The sequence below is a fragment of the Polyodon spathula genome, chromosome 1, assembly GCF_017654505.1.
Source record: "Polyodon spathula isolate WHYD16114869_AA chromosome 1, ASM1765450v1, whole genome shotgun sequence".
NCBI lineage: Eukaryota > Metazoa > Chordata > Actinopteri > Acipenseriformes > Polyodontidae > Polyodon > Polyodon spathula.
This window is the reverse complement of record NC_054534.1, coordinates 21,600,574-21,618,982: the sequence shown is the minus strand read 5'-3', so window position 1 is coordinate 21,618,982 and position 18,409 is coordinate 21,600,574. Positions and strand designations below refer to the sequence as shown.

The window sequence follows — 18,409 nt, the reverse complement described above, 5'->3', positions numbered from 1 at the left end:
GTTGCTTTACAATTTTTTTCAAAATCTGCAGAAACAGCCATCTGGTTCAAAGAGACATAATGCCCCACAATCCAGCACTACTGTGCTTTAAAAAAAAGAATAAGTAGCAGGGTTCCGAAAAGCATAGCATCACGCATCCGCACACGTTGCTAGAACTGCTTAAAGCACAACTATTTTCTCTTTCATGGTTAACATCTTGACGTTTTACTCTTATAACTTTAAAGTATTTCGAAGCTCTTTTCAAAATGTCCGCTCTAGTACACCGATAGTAAAGATTATTGCCCACATTGTCAAACAGGTAACACAGCAATAACAATCCATGATGTGGTCCAGAACAGAAAAGCCTGTGCAGTACTTTTTTAAAAATCTCTTCCTGCAGTGATTTAGGAGAACAGATCTAAAACACCAGTGCACTAGAGAAGAAGAAGAAAAAAAAGAAGAGCTTTGAAAACACACTGTAAAAGTTATAATTACAACACACACCAAGATTCGTATATTCATTTAAAAAATGTCAAATCACTACTCCTGTATGGCTCAAAACGTGAAGAAAGACAAGGATAATAATGAAGACGACCAACCGATGTTTGCACAAGATTCTTCACGTTTACTGGCCAGATAGTCAGCAACATTGACTTAAGGGAAAGGGCCACGAAAGACCCTGTCGAGGAAGAAATCCGGAGGAGAAAGTGGGGCTGGATTGGTCCCACCCTACGGAAGCCCACCTCCAACATCACCAGACAATCCCTGACCTAGAACACACAGGGGAAGAGAAAGAGGGAGACCGAAGAACACCTGGAAACGCAACCTTCAAGCAGACATGAGTGAATAACACCTGCAGAGAACTGGAAGACAGTCAGACACATTGGCAGGATGTCGTCGATGGCCTACGCTCCAAAAGCGGTGATGGGCTGAAGCAAGTTAAAGTTGCAAGTATAAAAAGTGGTAAGGACGTAAACAAAAAGAAAATGGCAGTTAAACAGCTGCTGCAACACATGGTGATGTATAATGCTATATTTCTCAGAACCCTGCTACTTACTCGAAGCATTTTATGTACCAGACAATTCTTCATACAGAATAAACATTTGTTTCAGTTACCCCATTTTTTCTTACAAAACATTTCAGTTTCTACAGTTTTATGCATAGCTACCCATATGCAGATCACCAACGATATAATCTGCAATGCATATGCCCAGCACATGCAAGTGTTACGCAACAAAAAGCTCAAACATTACACTACATTTGGAGTGGAGTACAACAAAAGTTTATTTGGTCTAGCACCCATCTACTACACCCACCAATAGTCTTTGGGCAATAAGCTATTTATGACTCCTGTTTTCAAGAGAAACTAGCTAATTGAAACAGTGTAGTCCTTCACAGGAAAGGTTTCACAATAAAATAATGTTATTGCACATTAGTAAGGATTTTTACATTCCACAGCATTAAGGCCACTTAAGTGTTCCACAGTGAAGTACAGTCCACATGATCTGGGCTACAAGTACCATCATTGTGAGGTTCTGTCCAGCAGAGAAGGTCTTGTGGTCCCAAAGGCAAACAGCAAAACATTAAGGTTGAAAAACTTCCATTTCAGTTAACCCTTTTTATTCCGTTTCATCTAGAAGCCTTTGTAGGTTTTTCTTAATCTGAAAAAAGCACAAAAGGATAGTTAATACAATAATGAAGTGTTACATTAGCTTGAAGTATTGGTACTAGTTATTGAAATTTCTGCTTACACCACAACCCTCCCAATCAGTTTCTGCATTGTGATGCTCAAGAAACTTGTGTTAAACCTACTTTAATACAATTGCATGACTGATACAAAATGTAGCTTACAAATCAAACATGTGGCTTCCCTATATAATAACCTTTGTATTACATCACTCTCTATGCTAGCATTTTCTCCACTTCTATGCCTCTCCTGCAAAATCAACATTTAAAATATATATATTTGAAGTTGGCAACACAACAAAAATAACCTGCACACCTGTTCTAGTTTGGCCAGGTTTGAAGTTAACTCCCCATGAATCATTTCTGCATTAACATTTGATTCTGAATGTTGCTGCACAAAAAGCCTGCAAGAACAAAATGAGTGTTATTTCAGGTTGCACACAAACACACAATGTCGATATTAAAATCTCCCAAGTTATTTACATCAGTAACATACCAACAGGTTTCAAAATGTTCTCCAAAAAAAGTCAGAATTTCCATATGATCACTAGTGTCTTCCCTATTGACACATACCAGGATTCTTCCCAGGAATTCCGTACAGCCGGGCAGCAGAACATTATAGCCAGGAGCACTTAACAGAAAAATAAAACTTGCCTTACTTTAAATATATAATACGACAAAGAATTTGTATGTGTTGTCTTTTGTTTGCTATATCTAGTTGCTCTTCTACGTTTTCATGACTTCTTATAGTAAATTACCGTGCTTATTTAGGCACTCCACGATGTGACTGGGGAAACCTTTTCACTTCCTTTTTAGCTTAATTATTGAGCTTCTTGCATCATTTAAATTGTTTTCTTTAAATTAAGTTTTCTGGACATTTTGTTAATGCACGTCTATTTGTTTTTTTTGCTTTTCTACATTTTTTGAATGCAACTGTTCACTAACAATTTTTTTTTTTTTTTTTTTTTTTTTTTTTTTAACAGTACTCGCACAAGTTTGGTCACCATCAAAACTGTTGCATGAAACCACAGTGCAATAACCCAGCACTTCTACACTTAAGCATTTGTATGTCAGCCGATATCCCATTACGCCTTTCTTGGCGTACAGCCTCTATAAATGCCCCCCCCCCCCCCCCCCCAATATCTCTCACATGCACCTGGTTAGATATTGTTAAGATATCACAACAAAAGAAATACACTTTTGGTGCAAATGTATAGTTACTATGTACTTACATATGACTTTATGGTACAATAATACAAGAAAAAATGCCGACGCAAATATAGTATTAGGTAGTGAATTAAGTCGATGGCTGGCTTATTATAACCCCCAGCATTCATCGTCACTATTTTTGTTTTGAAAATAATTGGTTATTTTTTTTTTTAGCAGTCATTTAACATTATAGCCTTTCGAATTGCTTAAAATGGAAAACCTGCCCCTTCAACTCTGATAGGTTAAATGTTGTGTCAAGACGTAACACAGCTGTCATGTGGTTCCAAGAATTTTTTTCACCCAGCAACGCGCAACTGATCTAGTCTGCTAGAAGTGCAATCAATCCTTATTTTTAAAAGCACAGTAGCATCTGCAAGACTGGCGGCCCGTCTAGCTGAAAATGCCTGGGGAGAACCCTGCATACAGTAGGTTACAGCAGACATATCCCTGCCCTAAGAATATTTTTTCTAATGATCGCCTTAAGCAAGTTAAAAGTAAACCACCCCCAAAATCTGCACACATTTCATACTTTCAATTCAAGACACAAACAGAACTGAGGCTTTTTACCTGTGGTTGGAGGGATATATAGGAAAGACATTGAGCTAAAACCACCATCGTGCTGTGCAGATTAATGCCTTCTGATTAAACATCACTGAAAACAGTCACGGAAGCACTGCATCTGATCAACCTCAGGTTTAACAGATTGCTCAAATGGCAAAACTGTTTAGGTGTTAACATGTTGGCCTATGCAATTTTAACAATGCCTGGGTATAGAAATTAATCAATGTTGCTGACACCATTGGTGTTTTGATGTTTTAATAACCACAACCATAAAACCATGCAAAGTTCAAAACTGATCATCCTCAATTTTTCACGTAAGTAAATTATTGCCCAGTGTCAGTCACTTTGTTACTTTCCCGACAGTATTCCTCCCCGTCTTCCAATGTGAAGACATCTTAGATCTGTTGCATTTAAAATGTAGTCATTTTGGTGCATTACATGATAGCTGCGATTTGCACTGTACTATGCAAAATGTGGAAAGAACCTGAACGCTCATCCTTTACTCACCACAACTTTAAATGTATGCATGCGAGTGCTGCACAGAGCCACTTTCACAAGATTGGCAATACAGTGCAAAGGAGGCGTGCACTTACTCATTTTCCCGATACTCTGTCAGAGAACCCAGTGAAGTCAATCGCTGCTCCAAAGCCATTATTTTAAAGCCCATATAACACGATAATAGAACTAGGACACAAACACTGAGAAAAACAGAACATTAATGAATGTGAACTATCAGAACACAGCAATTAGGTGGGTAAAGTATTCCAGTTATAACACACTTTACATCTACTACCGTGCATTATGTTTGTAACTGAACTGTTCAGTTTATTAATTTAACTCCCATACCAAATGCTTGTAACAGTTACAAGTCAAAGCTAAATTAAATACAAATTTAAAGGACTTGACCAAATAAAATACCTACTGCTCTGGACCCTGTGTTTTAAAACGTTTAGCAAAATTGATTTGCTGGAAAACAAGCCTGCTTCAAATGTACCAGACCTATAATGAGTATTTAGTAGAAAGAAAACCCTATGATAGATAAACAAATTGTACTTTTACTGCAAAATAGGAAAATATATCCATATCGGTATATTACAGAAGTTTCCTCTTCCCCAGTTTCTGAAGTTATCTTTCCTACTGCATACTATTGGAGTTATCTTCCTAAACCTATATACAGGTCTGCAGTGTTGAAAGAGTTAAATGTTACTTACAAGACCAAGTAGACAAGGAGAAGGGAGTTCAAAGATATTGGCCATAACGATTTCATTTTATGCAAAACACCCACCAGCTTGGAAGAACCTGCCACATACCAAAAAGAGTGCAGATGAACCATGACTTTTTTGAAAAACGTAACTGTACAGTGCTCATCTAGGTTTCTAACGAATCACTTACCTTTCCTGTGCACACTCATGTTTCTTTCAGGATTTTGTTGCATGTGAATATCAGCATTGACAGGTAGATCTCCATTCTTAACCACATTTAGGAAAGTAGGACACACTCCTGGGAATTCTTGGGGGGAGGAAAAAAAATTGAAACCCTGAAGTGTTCAAGTATAATGTTTCAGCCAAGCAGGGAGCATTCTTTATATTGCAACCCTATAATTAGTTCAATCTAGTAGTTCATTGTGATCTACTTTAGTTCTGCCCCCAGACTGGTTGGTAACAGCTTCCTTGCATTGATTAACTTTGCATTGGCACTTGTTACAAGGTACTCCATAAATTGTGAATAAAGTTCACATCTACTAAAAAAAACAAAAAAAAACAAAAAAAAAACCCAACACAGCATGCAGGATAACACCTATAACTATAGACCCAGGGATTATTTACCAAAGCCTTGACTTTAAAAAAAAAAAAAAAAGCCATGCCAGTTGGTGTAAAATAAGTGTCCGCAATGTTTCCCAATCTAAAATTTACATTCCTAGTGGCCATCTGAGTTTACAACAGATGTAACTGATGCCGTCTTCTAATCATCCAAGACCTTTCTCTCCCTCAAGTTAAATGTAATTTGTTATAAGGCTTTTTCTAAATTAAATACATATCTAGCCGACCACATCCGCTAGCTCTATTTTCACTAGACAGTTGCGTGTTTACATATCCAATGTCAACAGCTGAGGCTTTAAGGTTTTGCTTACCTGGAATACTTCCATACTCAGGTGTCTGTGAGCCAGAGCTGGTAGTTTCCTCCATCTCCTGTCTTCTTTTCCTAACTGCTCCATCCAGATCAGAGAAATCTGCAGTAAAATCCTAACAGACCAAATTAAATGAATCCCAATGTTTGTGCTAGATACACCTGATCAATACATGTTTACTGGTCATGACAAAGTATTAAAGTATAAATCAAGCCAGATTAAAAACATGAACACACACTTCCTGTACCATTTGCGAGTAACACAAAATGTGACATAATGGAACATTCTGTAAAATCATAGAACACACTTGTGTTGACACTGGGGTCTTAATTATCTAAAAATCAGGATATAAATATCGCTGCCCTTTTAATCACAATAAAAATAGTTAAATTAGCAGAAAAATTGGGGTATTAAGATGCACCATTATTTACATTATTAAAGTAGACCCCATAATCTCAAAGCGTGTGGTCTGCAATCATTGATATGAGCAGGAGGGTAAAAATGTGGCAAGGAAATAGTACATTCCTACTGAAAAAAAGAACACAAGAATGAGGTCAAAATACCTACCAGAGGCAAGGATGTTGGACGTTCTGCCCTGAAGCTGTTTTCAGCCGATATGACTGGACTGTTTCCGGTACTTTTGTCCTAAAACACATTTTGATTCCATTAGCAGTTACTGTTTCCAAGGGAATCACTTTGACACAGTGCCATATATAGATCAACCTTTTATTTAGATTCTCAATTTCTCGCCTTATTCTTTGGAGGAACAATGTAGAGCACCCTATTCTACCATGCAGGTGCACACTCAGTAAATGTGTCCTCTCTTCTGGACAGAGTAATCATTTTCCAGTTAGATACACCCATCTTTATTAAGTGTAGTAAAGGTGAAAGACAGTTACTTTCTTCTCAGAGAGAAATGATCCTATACAAAGAGAACTGTGGTACAAAAACCTGCATGACAACATTGACAAGAGTGCCATCCTACAAAAGATATCTATCTTTTAAAGATAAGAAACTATACAAGGGAAAGTTGAACTCAAATTAAGGGTTACATGCAAGAATGTTATCCGCTACACATTTATATAACACTAACACCAGTGGCACATATTAAACTACTCACAATGAAGTACGAAAGTAATACACCAAACACAAATACTGAGGTGCTGAATGATACAATTTACTGTCAGAACTGTCACCCCCATTAACCTGCTTTCTTTAAAAACACTACTCAAGCCATTATCACAGCATCTCAAAATCAGCATCATATCTTAGCCTGGCTATTGAACTGAATGTATGGTGCCCATAAAGACCATTAAGTTACACTGTTATTTAGTAAAACTACTCACCTCCAGGTGAACACATATGGATTTCAAGACCTTATACGTTGTATCTCTGGAGAGCAAAGACCCAAACATATGCTGGAAATAAATAAAACCAAAAAAGAAAAAGCCAAAAAGTCAAAATGACAGATTTTGACTCCTTGAAGAAGTTATCATGGGCTCTGCAGCTTAAACTGGACAGTGGGAATGAGGGATCTGGAGCTGTACAATGCAGAACAAGACATTTTGCTTCATTTGCTTACCCGGTCATTTGGGGTTGCTATAACAAGTGCATTTGGCACTAAAATGGCAGTTTTTGTTTTCTTAATAAGGGTCACGGATGAGACTGTGATAACAATCTGGTGGAAGAAAAAAAACATGTAATCAGGAGTAGAAATACTGTTCAAAGAAGCAGAACTATTCTTGCAATACTGTCATCACTTAGATAGTTTAATGAGGCACAATTATGTGCAAGTTACACTTTAAGAACAAGACTTGTAAATAGGATTATCTGAATGTGAGCACACTAGTATAGTAAAACAGACAAATACACCCATTAGGAATCTATTCATTTACATAAAAAAAAGCATACTGCCTTCTGAGAATTACTTTGCTCAAAAGATGATTCATGTATTTGTTTTGTGGTTTGCTGAGTGGAAAGATTTCCCAGACTGCACTAGGTGGTGCTATTTGGACAAATAGCTCCATTCCAAGACATTGTTAGAGGTCTAAAGAGTGAACTGATGTACACTAATGCCTGTATTCACTTCTACTTAAAATATGTGATCACCTGCTATTAACTAGCCTGTATTTATTTTATCCACACAAGTGAAACAGACACCTTGGATACAGTAAGCGGCATCCGGCTCAAGTTTCATTGCAGTTCATGAATAGTAAAATGTCCATCCCTCCAAATATAAAGACTCCTTGTTTGCAGCAAGAAAAAAAAAACCCTGCATACCCTTGTGTCTTTGCCAAATACTTTGGAATGGAAACAGATCCAGTTTTCTGAAACATACAGCTTTCCTTGATAGAGGATGTCTTTTTGTAAGGCACATGTATAACCTAGACACAAATAAATACAATGGTTTGCAGTGGAATACATCCTCTGTATAGTACAATACAAACACTAAATCTACTGTTGATTAGGCAATGCACACCGGCTTCAAATGTCAATACAGGTGTGTGTATTGAGCAAACATTAGAAAATCGAAATTTACAGGCAACACAGTTTGATTATATTAGTTATATGCACATATGACTGCTCAGACAGAAAACTACAGTGGTATTTGTGAACAGCTGCAGGTCCTTTTACCCATGCAGCCCCTTATAAGAAAAGGTAAGTAAATCCATCATTTAGGTGCATATATATATTATATATATCGTATTATATATATATATATATATATATATATATATATATATATATATATATATATATATATATATATATATATATATATATATATACACACACACACACACACACACACACACACACTTTGTACTCTGTATAAAGTAACTTTTAAAAATGTGTATTTCTGAAGTTTCTTACTTTGTTTTAGAGGCTCGTCTTTACATACTTCCCGAAAAAGCTTATGAAACTGTGCATTAGTCTTAGTAAACTGCGGAAAAAAAGTAAAAAAACAGATATATATATATTATACACACACCACTGCCTACAAAGACTACACCCCCTTGAACTTTTTTTCACATTGTTGTGTCAGTGCCTCAGAGTTTCATGCATTTAAATGAGGACCCCCCCCCAATCTACACACCATACTCCACACTTAAGAGGAAAAAGGTTTTTAGAAAAAAAAATACATATTAAATACAAAACTGAAAGATCATAACTGAATCAAGTCTCCACCCCCCTGAGTTAATACTTGGTGGAAGCACCTTTGGCAGCAATTACAGTTGGGAGTCTCTACCAATTTTGCACACCTAGATTTGGCAATATTTGACCAATTCGTCTTTACAAAACTGTTCAAGCTCCGTCAAGTTCCTTGGGGAGCGTTGACGGACAGCAATCTTTAAGTCTTGCCACAAATTCAATTGGATTTAGGTCCCGGCTCTGACTGGGCCACTCAAGCACATTTACCTTTTTGTTCCTTAGCCACTCCAAAGTAGCTTTGGTTGTTTGCTTTGGGTCGTTGTTATACTGAAAGGTGAACTTCCGTCCCAGTTTTAGCTTTCTTGCAGAGGGCAGCAGGTTTTCCTCAAAGACTTCTCTGGACTTTGCTCCATTCATTTTCCCTTCTATCCAGACAAATGACCCAGTCCCTGCCGATGAGAAACATCCCCATAACATGATGCTGCCACCATCATGCTTCACAGCAGGGATGGTGTTCTTTGGGTGATGCGCCAAACATAACGCTTTGCATTTAGGCCAATAAGTTCCATTTTAGTTTTGTCAGACCACAACATTTTTTGCCACATGGCTACAGAATCTCCCAAGTGTTTTGAAGTATGCATAAAAACAGGATTCAAGGTGGGCTTTCTTGAGAAATGGCTTCCTTCTTGCCACCCTACCATACAGGCCAGATCTGTGGAGTGCTTGAGATATTGTTGTCACATGCACACTTTGACCAGTCTTGGCCATAAAAGCCTGCAACTCTTACAAAGTTGCCATTGGCCTCTTGGTAGCCTCTCTGATCAGTCTCCTCCTTGCTCGGTCATCCAGTTTGCAGGAATGGCCTGATCTAGGCAGGGTCTTGGTGGTGCCATACACCTTCCACTTCTTAATAATCATCTTGAACGTGCTCCAAGGGATATTCAAGGCCTTTGATATTTTTTTATATCCATCCCCTGATCTGTGTCTTTCAACAACTTTGTCCCGGAGTTCTTTTGAAAGTGCCTTGGTGCTCATGGTTAAGTCTTTGCTTTGAAATGCGCTACCCAGCAGAGAGAACCTACAGGAACTGCTGAATTTATCCTGAAATCATGTGAATCACTACAATTTAACACAGGTGGAGGCCACTTAATTTGGCGTGTGATTTTGAAGGTGATTTTTGTTACACCTGAGCTGATTTAGGATAGCCATTACAAGGAGGGTAGACACGTATCCAACCAAGCTATTTCAGTTTTTATTTTTAATTAATTTTCTACAAATTTCTAAAATATTTTTTTCACTTGGAAGTTGTGTGGTAGGATGTGTAGATAACGAAAAAGAAATAAAACAAACACAACTTTAATGCATTTTAATTCCAGGCTATAAGGCAACAAAAAGGTGAAAAATTTGAAAGGGGATGTAGACTTTCTACAGACACTGTATATACATTTATTGGCCAAACCTGCTCGTGCGACCACCTTTATTTAGCGACCACTGGGTCTAAGTGACCACTTTAAAATTCCTCCCAATAATGTGTGTTTTTATTTAACTGCATTAAGCGAGTACCTGTCTAACATGACCAGTGACCACAATTCTCTTACCCAGCAACTGACTCAAACCTGCATTAAAGCATCCTTACACAAGGCTATTGCTATAAGAAATACGATTTTAAATGGTACGCCCTAAATTCAAAGGAATACGGTAACCACTTTAGCTATCTTATCAGTAATCAATAAAACAGCGCTCTCTTGTAAAGAAAGAGAGAACATGTGGAGAAACAAAAGGTCCTTCCTAGATCAGGGGTCGGAAAGTGGCGGCAAAGTTAAATAGTTGTTTTGTTGGTGGCGGCCCACAAGCCATTTTGTGGGCCGCCAGGGTGGTCCCTGGTTAAGTTGAGGTTGCCAACCCCTGCCCTAGATGACAGAATTAACGATATTAAAACTTGTAAAGACAACAAGTGCCAGAAAAACTAGAACTAGGCAAGCATTCATTACTTATCACAAAACAATGCATTTGCAAAACAAATTATCTATCTAAATGAATGTTATTAAAAATACATACTTCCTTTTGTTCCTATCACATGTTCTGGCTTTTACACTATGCAAGACATACATGATTACAGAAAAGCATGTCAGAGACAAATAGAAAATTCAGAATTTATGGGACCTCTTAAGAGACCACTTGTGTTAAGAGGCCACTATTGCCCCTTGAGTGGTCTCTTAAAACAGGTTTGATTGTACAGGCGATCCTCGACTTATGACTCTTGCATTATTATCCTGCTTCGACTTTGACATCGATACGGCATTTACGAAACGGTGAGACCTGAGCCATGCGTCACGAGAGGCTTAACGTCAGACTATCGTATTTCCTGCTAGGAGTACCACATACACACACTGAATACGCCATTGGAACACCCCGGATCTGTACTTTTAAACAAGCCAGGTAGGTGCCTGAGTATTAAATATTTGCATGGGTACACTACAATGGGTCATTTTTGTAAAACTATATTATCTGGCTGAAATCAGGAACGTAACCCCAATTTATAACATTGCTCCTATAGGAAAATGTGCTTCGACTTACAACAAGACTTTTAGGAACCAATTGTGTCATAAGTGCGAGGACTGCCTGTATTTAAGAAAACTGCTTTTCCTACTGACAAAACTTGTTATTGACACAATCACAAACTTATTTCTGACTATATATGGAGGTAGGTCACGGTAATGTTTACTGATGGCTTTCATTTTGTACTGAAAGCTGTGCCAGGGGTTGCTTTAGATCACTCACATACTTATTTAGTGACAGTTTGCAATGGTAATGGAATTATTCTTTGCAACAAAACAATTCAGTGAAAACAGTGGGGAAGGGGAAGATTTAAAATTACTCACCTGACTGGTCGAAGATTTTTTTCTCTCGAGCTTGGTTTCACACTCGGAAGAATTTTGAAAAAAGTTTGTATCAAAGGTCTTGGACCTGGGTGGGGAGAGAAAAAAAAAAAAAAGGTCATCACAGATCACCAAAAACGTCTCTGCTAGAATGTTTCACAAAGTTGGTGGATGTATGACAGCTGAACTGATAATATTAATGAGGGGTATTTGACTTGAATACGAGTTAATAGTGAGAAGGCACTTTGTTACTGGGCCTTTATTTTTACTGTCATTACAAATTATAAATTGATTTGCTTCTTGACGCTTATTTTTTCAGTGGCTCAGAAAATACCGATCTATAAATTAATAGGTTTCATGATGTTCAAATGAAAAACCCCAGTCGTACTGTAAAAGGTGAGATTTACTGCGGCATTTTGCTAAAAAAGCTGAAAGGGAGTAAACCTAGATACAAGTACTAGAAGGTAGTAACCACACATTGTTCATAATGAATTTGAATGGATTTTATATGGCAAGAAAACTAATAAAAAAAAACAACAAAACATAATATTGCAAATTATGCTTACCAGGATTTCCATTTGCCTTGTGTGTTTGTATATATTTAAAAATAACGCTGACTACTTGAAAATAACATTGTTGAGGGCTTCACTATATTTTCACCATAAACACCAGATACAGGTACAGAATAAAACAGAATACACGATGCCATAACAGTGTCCAGCACAAAAAAAAAAAAAATTCAGTAACACCTTGCCTTCTGGTTGGGGTTTACAACCAGAGTGCTTTCAGCAACTATTGGTTAAATAATAAACACACACAAGGAACCTGCTAACGGGGTCAATTTACCATGCTAGTCGATACCCACTGACTACCAAGCATACCTAAGAAAGCTTATCAACTTATCTGCATCAAGAAACCTTCAATACTGTGATGGTATCATCTTCCAACACAATTCCAAAGGGTGAAATTAGATAGTACCAATTTTTCCTCTAAAACTAAACATGATCCGACAAAGTTATTTGCATTAGCCTGGAACTTGCAAAAGGTATTTCTACCCCTGCCTTGCCTCACCTTAACTCAAACTATTACAGTGCACAGATCACAGTGCCTCACCTTACAAGAGGTGATTTCTTTTGGGTCTGAAAGAGCTCTGCATCAATATTCAATGGCTGCAGCTGCTCATTAAAGCAGCTTCCCAGCCACCTTCTGTTTCTCTTCTCCCCCATTCTCAGTTTCAGAGCTGCAAATAGGGAACGCCATGGTTATCTTAAGACACTGATGCAATTTAACAGTGTAATTTACACAAGACTGATCCCCTAACCTTTCAGAGTCACTCACAGGATTGTAACTTCTATACTGGAGTAAACACACATTGAAAATAGGAGTACCATAGGTCTGTCTATTAAGCCGTTAATTCTGTAGAACATAAAAAAAATGCAAGATTTTCCCGAGGCTCTGTACAGTACTCGAGTGGTAATGCTTACAGTCAATATCTGCTTAATCATAGCCCTGGGAATAAGCTGCAACCCACTGCTGAGTTCAAAGAAACTGTTTTCACTTGAGGCAGTCATTTGATAGGATGTGCAACCTTTCTGCAGGCTGCATCTTGCTCTTCTCATTGGCCATTAGCCAAAATGTATTTTATTTTTATTAAAGCCCTTAATTCTCACCTGGCTGAAGAAAGAAAATTAACAAGGTACGAGTTCAACGTAAACATTTGTTTACAGAACATATCAAAAGGAATGATTTAAAATAAAAAAAAGTTTATGAATCCATAAATACAGTGTAAAGCACCAATTACTGAAGAATTCTGACACCACAGACACTCACATCAATGCAAGCGCCAGAGAAATTAGAGCCTTGTAGACCAGTCCTACATTTCTTCAACAAACTAGTATCCAATCTCCAAGCAGCAATGGGTATTATCAGTTGCAAGAACATAAATATTTAGGCAATATAGTATACAAAATTAACCTAAAGCATGAAACATTTCTTATCATTCAATTATTGACCCTGCATGATATACCAAATAAAGCATGGGTATTGTGGTTGGGTAAAGTCTGTTTTAGTTGTATTATGTTCAAAAGATAACTAGTTTATATATGTTGGCATAATTTCAGCAAATCCCACCATTAAGGTTTTGTCAAAGCATCCTTGAGCTTTTCTTCTAAATATTCAACCAAAAATAAACTGTACAAGAGTAACATTTACCAGATTAAACAAAAGCAAATTCAAACAAATATCTTGTGATTTTAGAATGGTATACTACTATTGTGAACATGTTGAGGTAATTAAGTTTTTGGGTGACTGAATTATAGTTTGCTTTTCTTTTTGCATAGAACAACGAATGGCTTGGTTTAAGTAAAAAAAAAATAAAAATAAATAAAAAATTGCAACCTTTTGCCACACTAGATAGTGTCTTCTGCAAAATGGGTTTACATGTAGTTTTATTTTAGGGAAAGATATTACCCTTGAAGTCAAATGGAAAGATTAACATTCAAATATGGGAGGGTATAAATGTGTCTGTCAATGTTCCAACTTGGCCTGCACAAGCCACAGATGTCAGCTTCCTTTAACTGGCTTTACAAGATATCTGAATGTGCAGAACATGGCTATTGCAGTCTGCCTCATTTGACCACACACAAAAAAAAACCCCTAACATGTACATGTTTAGATAAATTAAATATGGGGTTTACAGCAGGATACCAGTTTCAAAACAAGTAACCAGACAAAGTATTACAAATCCTACTTAAGAATAAAACATTGACAAAATGTTCTGCAGCCCGTATCTCCCCAGAAAACATACCAGAATTATATGGTGGAACGCTTAACACTATCATTTAACAAGGTACTATTTTTTGCAGATTTGTAGACTAGTTCTGCAAACCTCCCAACTGAAGGGTAGCTTAAAACAAATTCTGATCCACATGTTAATTTCTGAAAAAATGTGTTTATAAAAACGAGAAGTAATCTGCAATTGGCTATAATTTGAAGCATTGCGTGTATAGATAATTTTTAAAGGAATGGTATAGCCTTTTAGTTGAACGAGGTTATGTGAATATTTCCGCTTTAGACTTGTTGCCAAGCAAATATCCGTTGAGTAATTTGGGCAGTTTTTTTTTTGCCATAGACATCATGTTTTTGCAGCGCACTTCCTAAGGGATGTTCACTAGGTCAAATTTTCATGGGAATTTAAAGTTTTTAAAACTGCATGTAAACCGTTCAAGTGAAGACTTAAGCTTTATAAATTCTAACACGAATGAATTTCATTCTCATGGGTGCAAGTATACCAAGTGCAACATGAATGAATAATCTGAGGATGCTTTGCACTCATTTAATTTCCCACTATTAGCCAATTAAATAACTAATTATTCAGACGGAGCTCTACAGCAAGCAAGTGATGGTGTTGAGTGGGCTAATTCACCATTTCAATAACAACAGTTAAATAAACATCTGTCTAGATTTGCACCAATTCGCTGGTACCCAGTGTTATTTATATAGATGCATGCAAAATAGATTTACTACCTGTTTAAATGTGTTAAATTTGTAACTGGGAAATAAAAAACAAAACCGACAAACTTGACCGAAAGAAATCAGTTCCGAGTATGAAGCTAACTTGAGAAGCGGTTCAAGAAGTGTAACATTTTGACATTCCAATTGTACTCTGTAGTACAAACATTAAGTTTCAAACTTCACAATGTTTCAAAACGTCTATACACTTTTGTTGTGTAGGTTGTAAAATCAGAGCCATACCTAGGCTTGAATCTGTATTTAAAAAAATATAACGACGTTTAAGAGCCATTAAAACAGTATCGTTTTTGTGAATTAACTGTGTAGATTCAGATCTCTACAGGACTGTTCTCTGCAGGCCCTCAGAAGTATATTTGTGCCATATTAATAAGGCAATGAACACATTGGTGCCGTAATACGTGCTCGTTTTCCTTCTTTTTCTATTTAAACTACATTCCCAAAGTTTAATTCCTTCCCGAATACCGAAATCACAAAGTTACCCAACTAATCTAAACAAAACCCCCTGAAACAAAAACAAACACAACTAGGTATTGAATAAGCGCTTTTGTATGATCCTGTGTAACACATTTATGCCACTTTTTTGTAATTGAATAAAGGCGTCTGCCAAATTAATATTATTATTATTATTATTATTATTAACCCTACCACCACCACCCGTAACTGGATTAGGCCCGTGGCACACTGCCCAACTTCATTTTTTATTGAACAATAAAAAGTACTTATTACTTACTGAAATGTAACCCCTCTTGGATCTTTTTTGCTAGACGATCTCAACAGTCTTATTTCTTCCACGGCAGTACAGCGCTTGCCTTCATAGTTTTCCTGCTCTTCCATCATAAACACAATCTCGTATGAGCACACACTCTCTCTCTCTCTCTCTCTCTCTCTCTCTCTCTCTCTCTCTCTCTCTCTCTCTCTCTCTCTCTCTCTCTCTCCTCCGTGCTACTTTTGTATCCGGTTAAAAGTGGTGATGATTTGATAGGTGCATGCTATATAACGTGTTAAATTGAATAGTAACGTCAGCAGAAGAAAGTAACCCGCGTACAATAAGTTCCCATGATGTCTCAGGTTATTTGCGACGCCCTGATCTTTTACTTAAAATGAAATAAGTTAAACAGGATGTTAGCTCGTCTGTTATCATCATTTAACTGATAAACAACATATGGCTACCTTCTTAAAGCACCATTTTTTAGAGTACTTTCTGTTAACCAGTATAACCAGTTAAATGATATACAAATGTGTGTGTGTGTGTGTGTGTGTGTGTGTGTGTGTGTGTGTGTGTGTTACACACACACACACACACACCATTTAGTTTGACATGATTAGCACGTCTATTAGTCATATTCTTCTATTTCTTCAGCTGGCTTGCATACAACTGTGAATAAAATCATCTAAAAGAATAGCAAGGGTGGCATGCCTGCCCTCCCCTTTTAGCCAGTCACCGGCCTTGTGCTTGCCCACATTGAAGACCTTGGGTGCTAATACTGACCACAGTGAAAGGAACGAAACACGGTAAGGATGTAGTGAATGCCTATAGATTGTCAATTTAAAATTTGAATACTATATATATATATATATATATATATATATATATATATATATATATATATACACACACACACACACACACACACACACACACACACACACACACACACACACACACACACATACAGTGCTTATAGAAAGTCTACATCCCCTTGAACTATTTTCACATTCTGTTGTGTCAGTGCCTCAGAGTTTCATGCATTTAAATTAGGATTTTTTTTCTAATTATCTACACACCATACTCCACACTGTTAAGGGGAAAATGTTTTTATTGAGAAAAAAAATATATATTAAAAATACATATTTCATTTAAAATAGATAATTGCACCCAACTTAAAACTTGGTGGAAGCACCTTTGGCAGCAATTACAGCTGTGAGTGTTCGGATAGGTCTCTGCCAACTTTGCAGACCTAGATTTGACAATATTTGACCAATTCTTCATTACAAAACGGTTCAAGCTCTGTCAAGTTCCTTGAGGAGCGTTGATGGACAGCAATCTTCAAGTCATGCCACACATTTTCGATTGGATTTAGGTCGGGGCTCTGACTGGGCCACTAAAGGACATTTACCTTTTTGTTCCTTAGCAACTCCAGTGTAGCTTTGGCTGTGTGCTTTGGGTCGTTGTCATGCTGAAAGGTGAACTTCCGTCCCGGTTTCAACTTTCTTGCAGAGGGCAGCAGATTTTCCTTAAGGTCTTCTTTGTACTTTGCTCCATTTATTTTCCCTTCTATCCTGGCAAGTGCCCCAGTCCCTGTCGATGAGAAACATCCTCATAACATGATGCTGCCACCGCCATGCTTCACAGTAGGGATGGCTTTCTTTGGGTGATGCGCTGTGTTGGGTTTGTCCAAACCATCTGGAATGAGCTAAGTAGGGTACATCTCCAGGGTCTTCAAGTGGGCACCTTCCATTCTCTGTGTTTCATTGACTAGCCCATGACACCTCAAAAGGGCTCGACCGTGTATCTGGTGTCCAGGCATTACCCCCCTCCATTACCCGTACATCAGCGTTTCTTTCTATTGTGCTTGAGATCCCCAATCAGAATCTTTCCATCTCAACCACAGCCAGTTGCTGCTTCTCTTTACTGCTTCAGATAAATTCTTCACTGTGTGACGCAACTCTTGGCCACTGAATTCGATGTCTCTGAGAAAATCAAACAAATTCTCGACAACCCACCTCTCCATCCTTGCTGTTCCACTTCAGCAGCTATTTGAGCGTACCAAATTCTACCAAATTCTACCAGGTGAACAAAGAGTGCTGATCCAGACCACAAGACAATATCTGGTCAAAGATTAATGGTGAAAAAATAAGCCATTGACCAACATCTGCCAACATTTTCCAATCTCTAACAGCTTCCAGTTGTCCTGGGCGAGGCTTGGTTTTAACAGCTTTTCCTGGCAGTTGCTATACTAGGTGAAGAAATGTTGTCTTTTATGTATAATGTTTAGATGGAACTGGTGGCAACTTATTGGTCATGTTACGCTTGTCTTCCAATGCTAAGGCCAAACATCGCAGCACCTGGTCATGGCACCAAGTAAACCGTCCTTGGCTAAAACCCACCTTACATCCTGTCAAAATGTGCTTTAATGTTGCAGGTGATGAACACAAAGGACATGAGGGATGTGCTCCTACACAGAGGTTTAGGTTCTGTGGTGATGGGAGAACATCATATGTTGACATGAGGGGGAAACTGAACCTGTTCTGTAAAAATTCGGAAATAAACTGGAAACTCACA

General features: G+C 37.6%; 1 protein-coding gene across 4 annotated transcripts; it reads right to left on the bottom strand.

Annotated features, from left to right (window-relative positions):
* Positions 1-315: 315 nt before the first annotated feature.
* On the bottom strand, positions 316-16,270 carry LOC121315529 (GRAM domain-containing protein 2B-like). 4 transcript variants are annotated; one of them, XR_005950284.1, is made up of 15 exons: positions 15,857-15,945; positions 12,709-12,835; positions 11,599-11,683; positions 8,438-8,507; positions 7,844-7,947; positions 7,146-7,241; positions 6,910-6,981; positions 6,131-6,208; positions 5,567-5,678; positions 4,828-4,944; positions 4,647-4,734; positions 4,029-4,133; positions 2,239-2,296; positions 1,982-2,069; positions 316-1,640 (listed from the first exon to the last, which is right to left on the bottom strand). XR_005950284.1 is itself a non-coding variant. In XM_041249699.1 (15 exons), exons 2-15 carry the CDS (start codon positions 12,819-12,821, stop codon positions 1,599-1,601), a joined length of 1,305 nt encoding a protein of 434 aa, XP_041105633.1. In that variant the 5' UTR covers positions 12,822-12,835; positions 15,857-15,945; the 3' UTR covers positions 316-1,598. The 4 variants fall into 4 exon arrangements, 3 of the variants coding, with proteins under 3 accessions (XP_041105633.1, XP_041105640.1, XP_041105649.1); XM_041249699.1 differs by having other exon boundaries at positions 2,162-2,296; XM_041249706.1 differs by lacking the exon at positions 12,709-12,835 and having other exon boundaries at positions 2,162-2,296; positions 15,857-16,270.
* Between the last annotated feature and the right edge of the window lie 2,139 nt (positions 16,271-18,409).

Excerpts from the sequence above, each read along its gene's own strand:
- LOC121315529 (XM_041249699.1), bottom strand. The coding sequence starts at position 12,821 with ATGGGGGAGAAGAGAAACAGAAGGTGGCTGGGAAGCTGCTTTAATGAG. Across the intron at positions 2,070-2,161 it reads GAACATTTTGAAACCTGTTG|GCTTTTTGTGCAGCAACATT; the intron begins GTATGTTACTGA and ends TTGTTCTTGCAG. Across the intron at positions 1,641-1,981 it reads ACCTGGCCAAACTAGAACAG|ATTAAGAAAAACCTACAAAG; the intron begins GTGTGCAGGTTA and ends TGCTTTTTTCAG.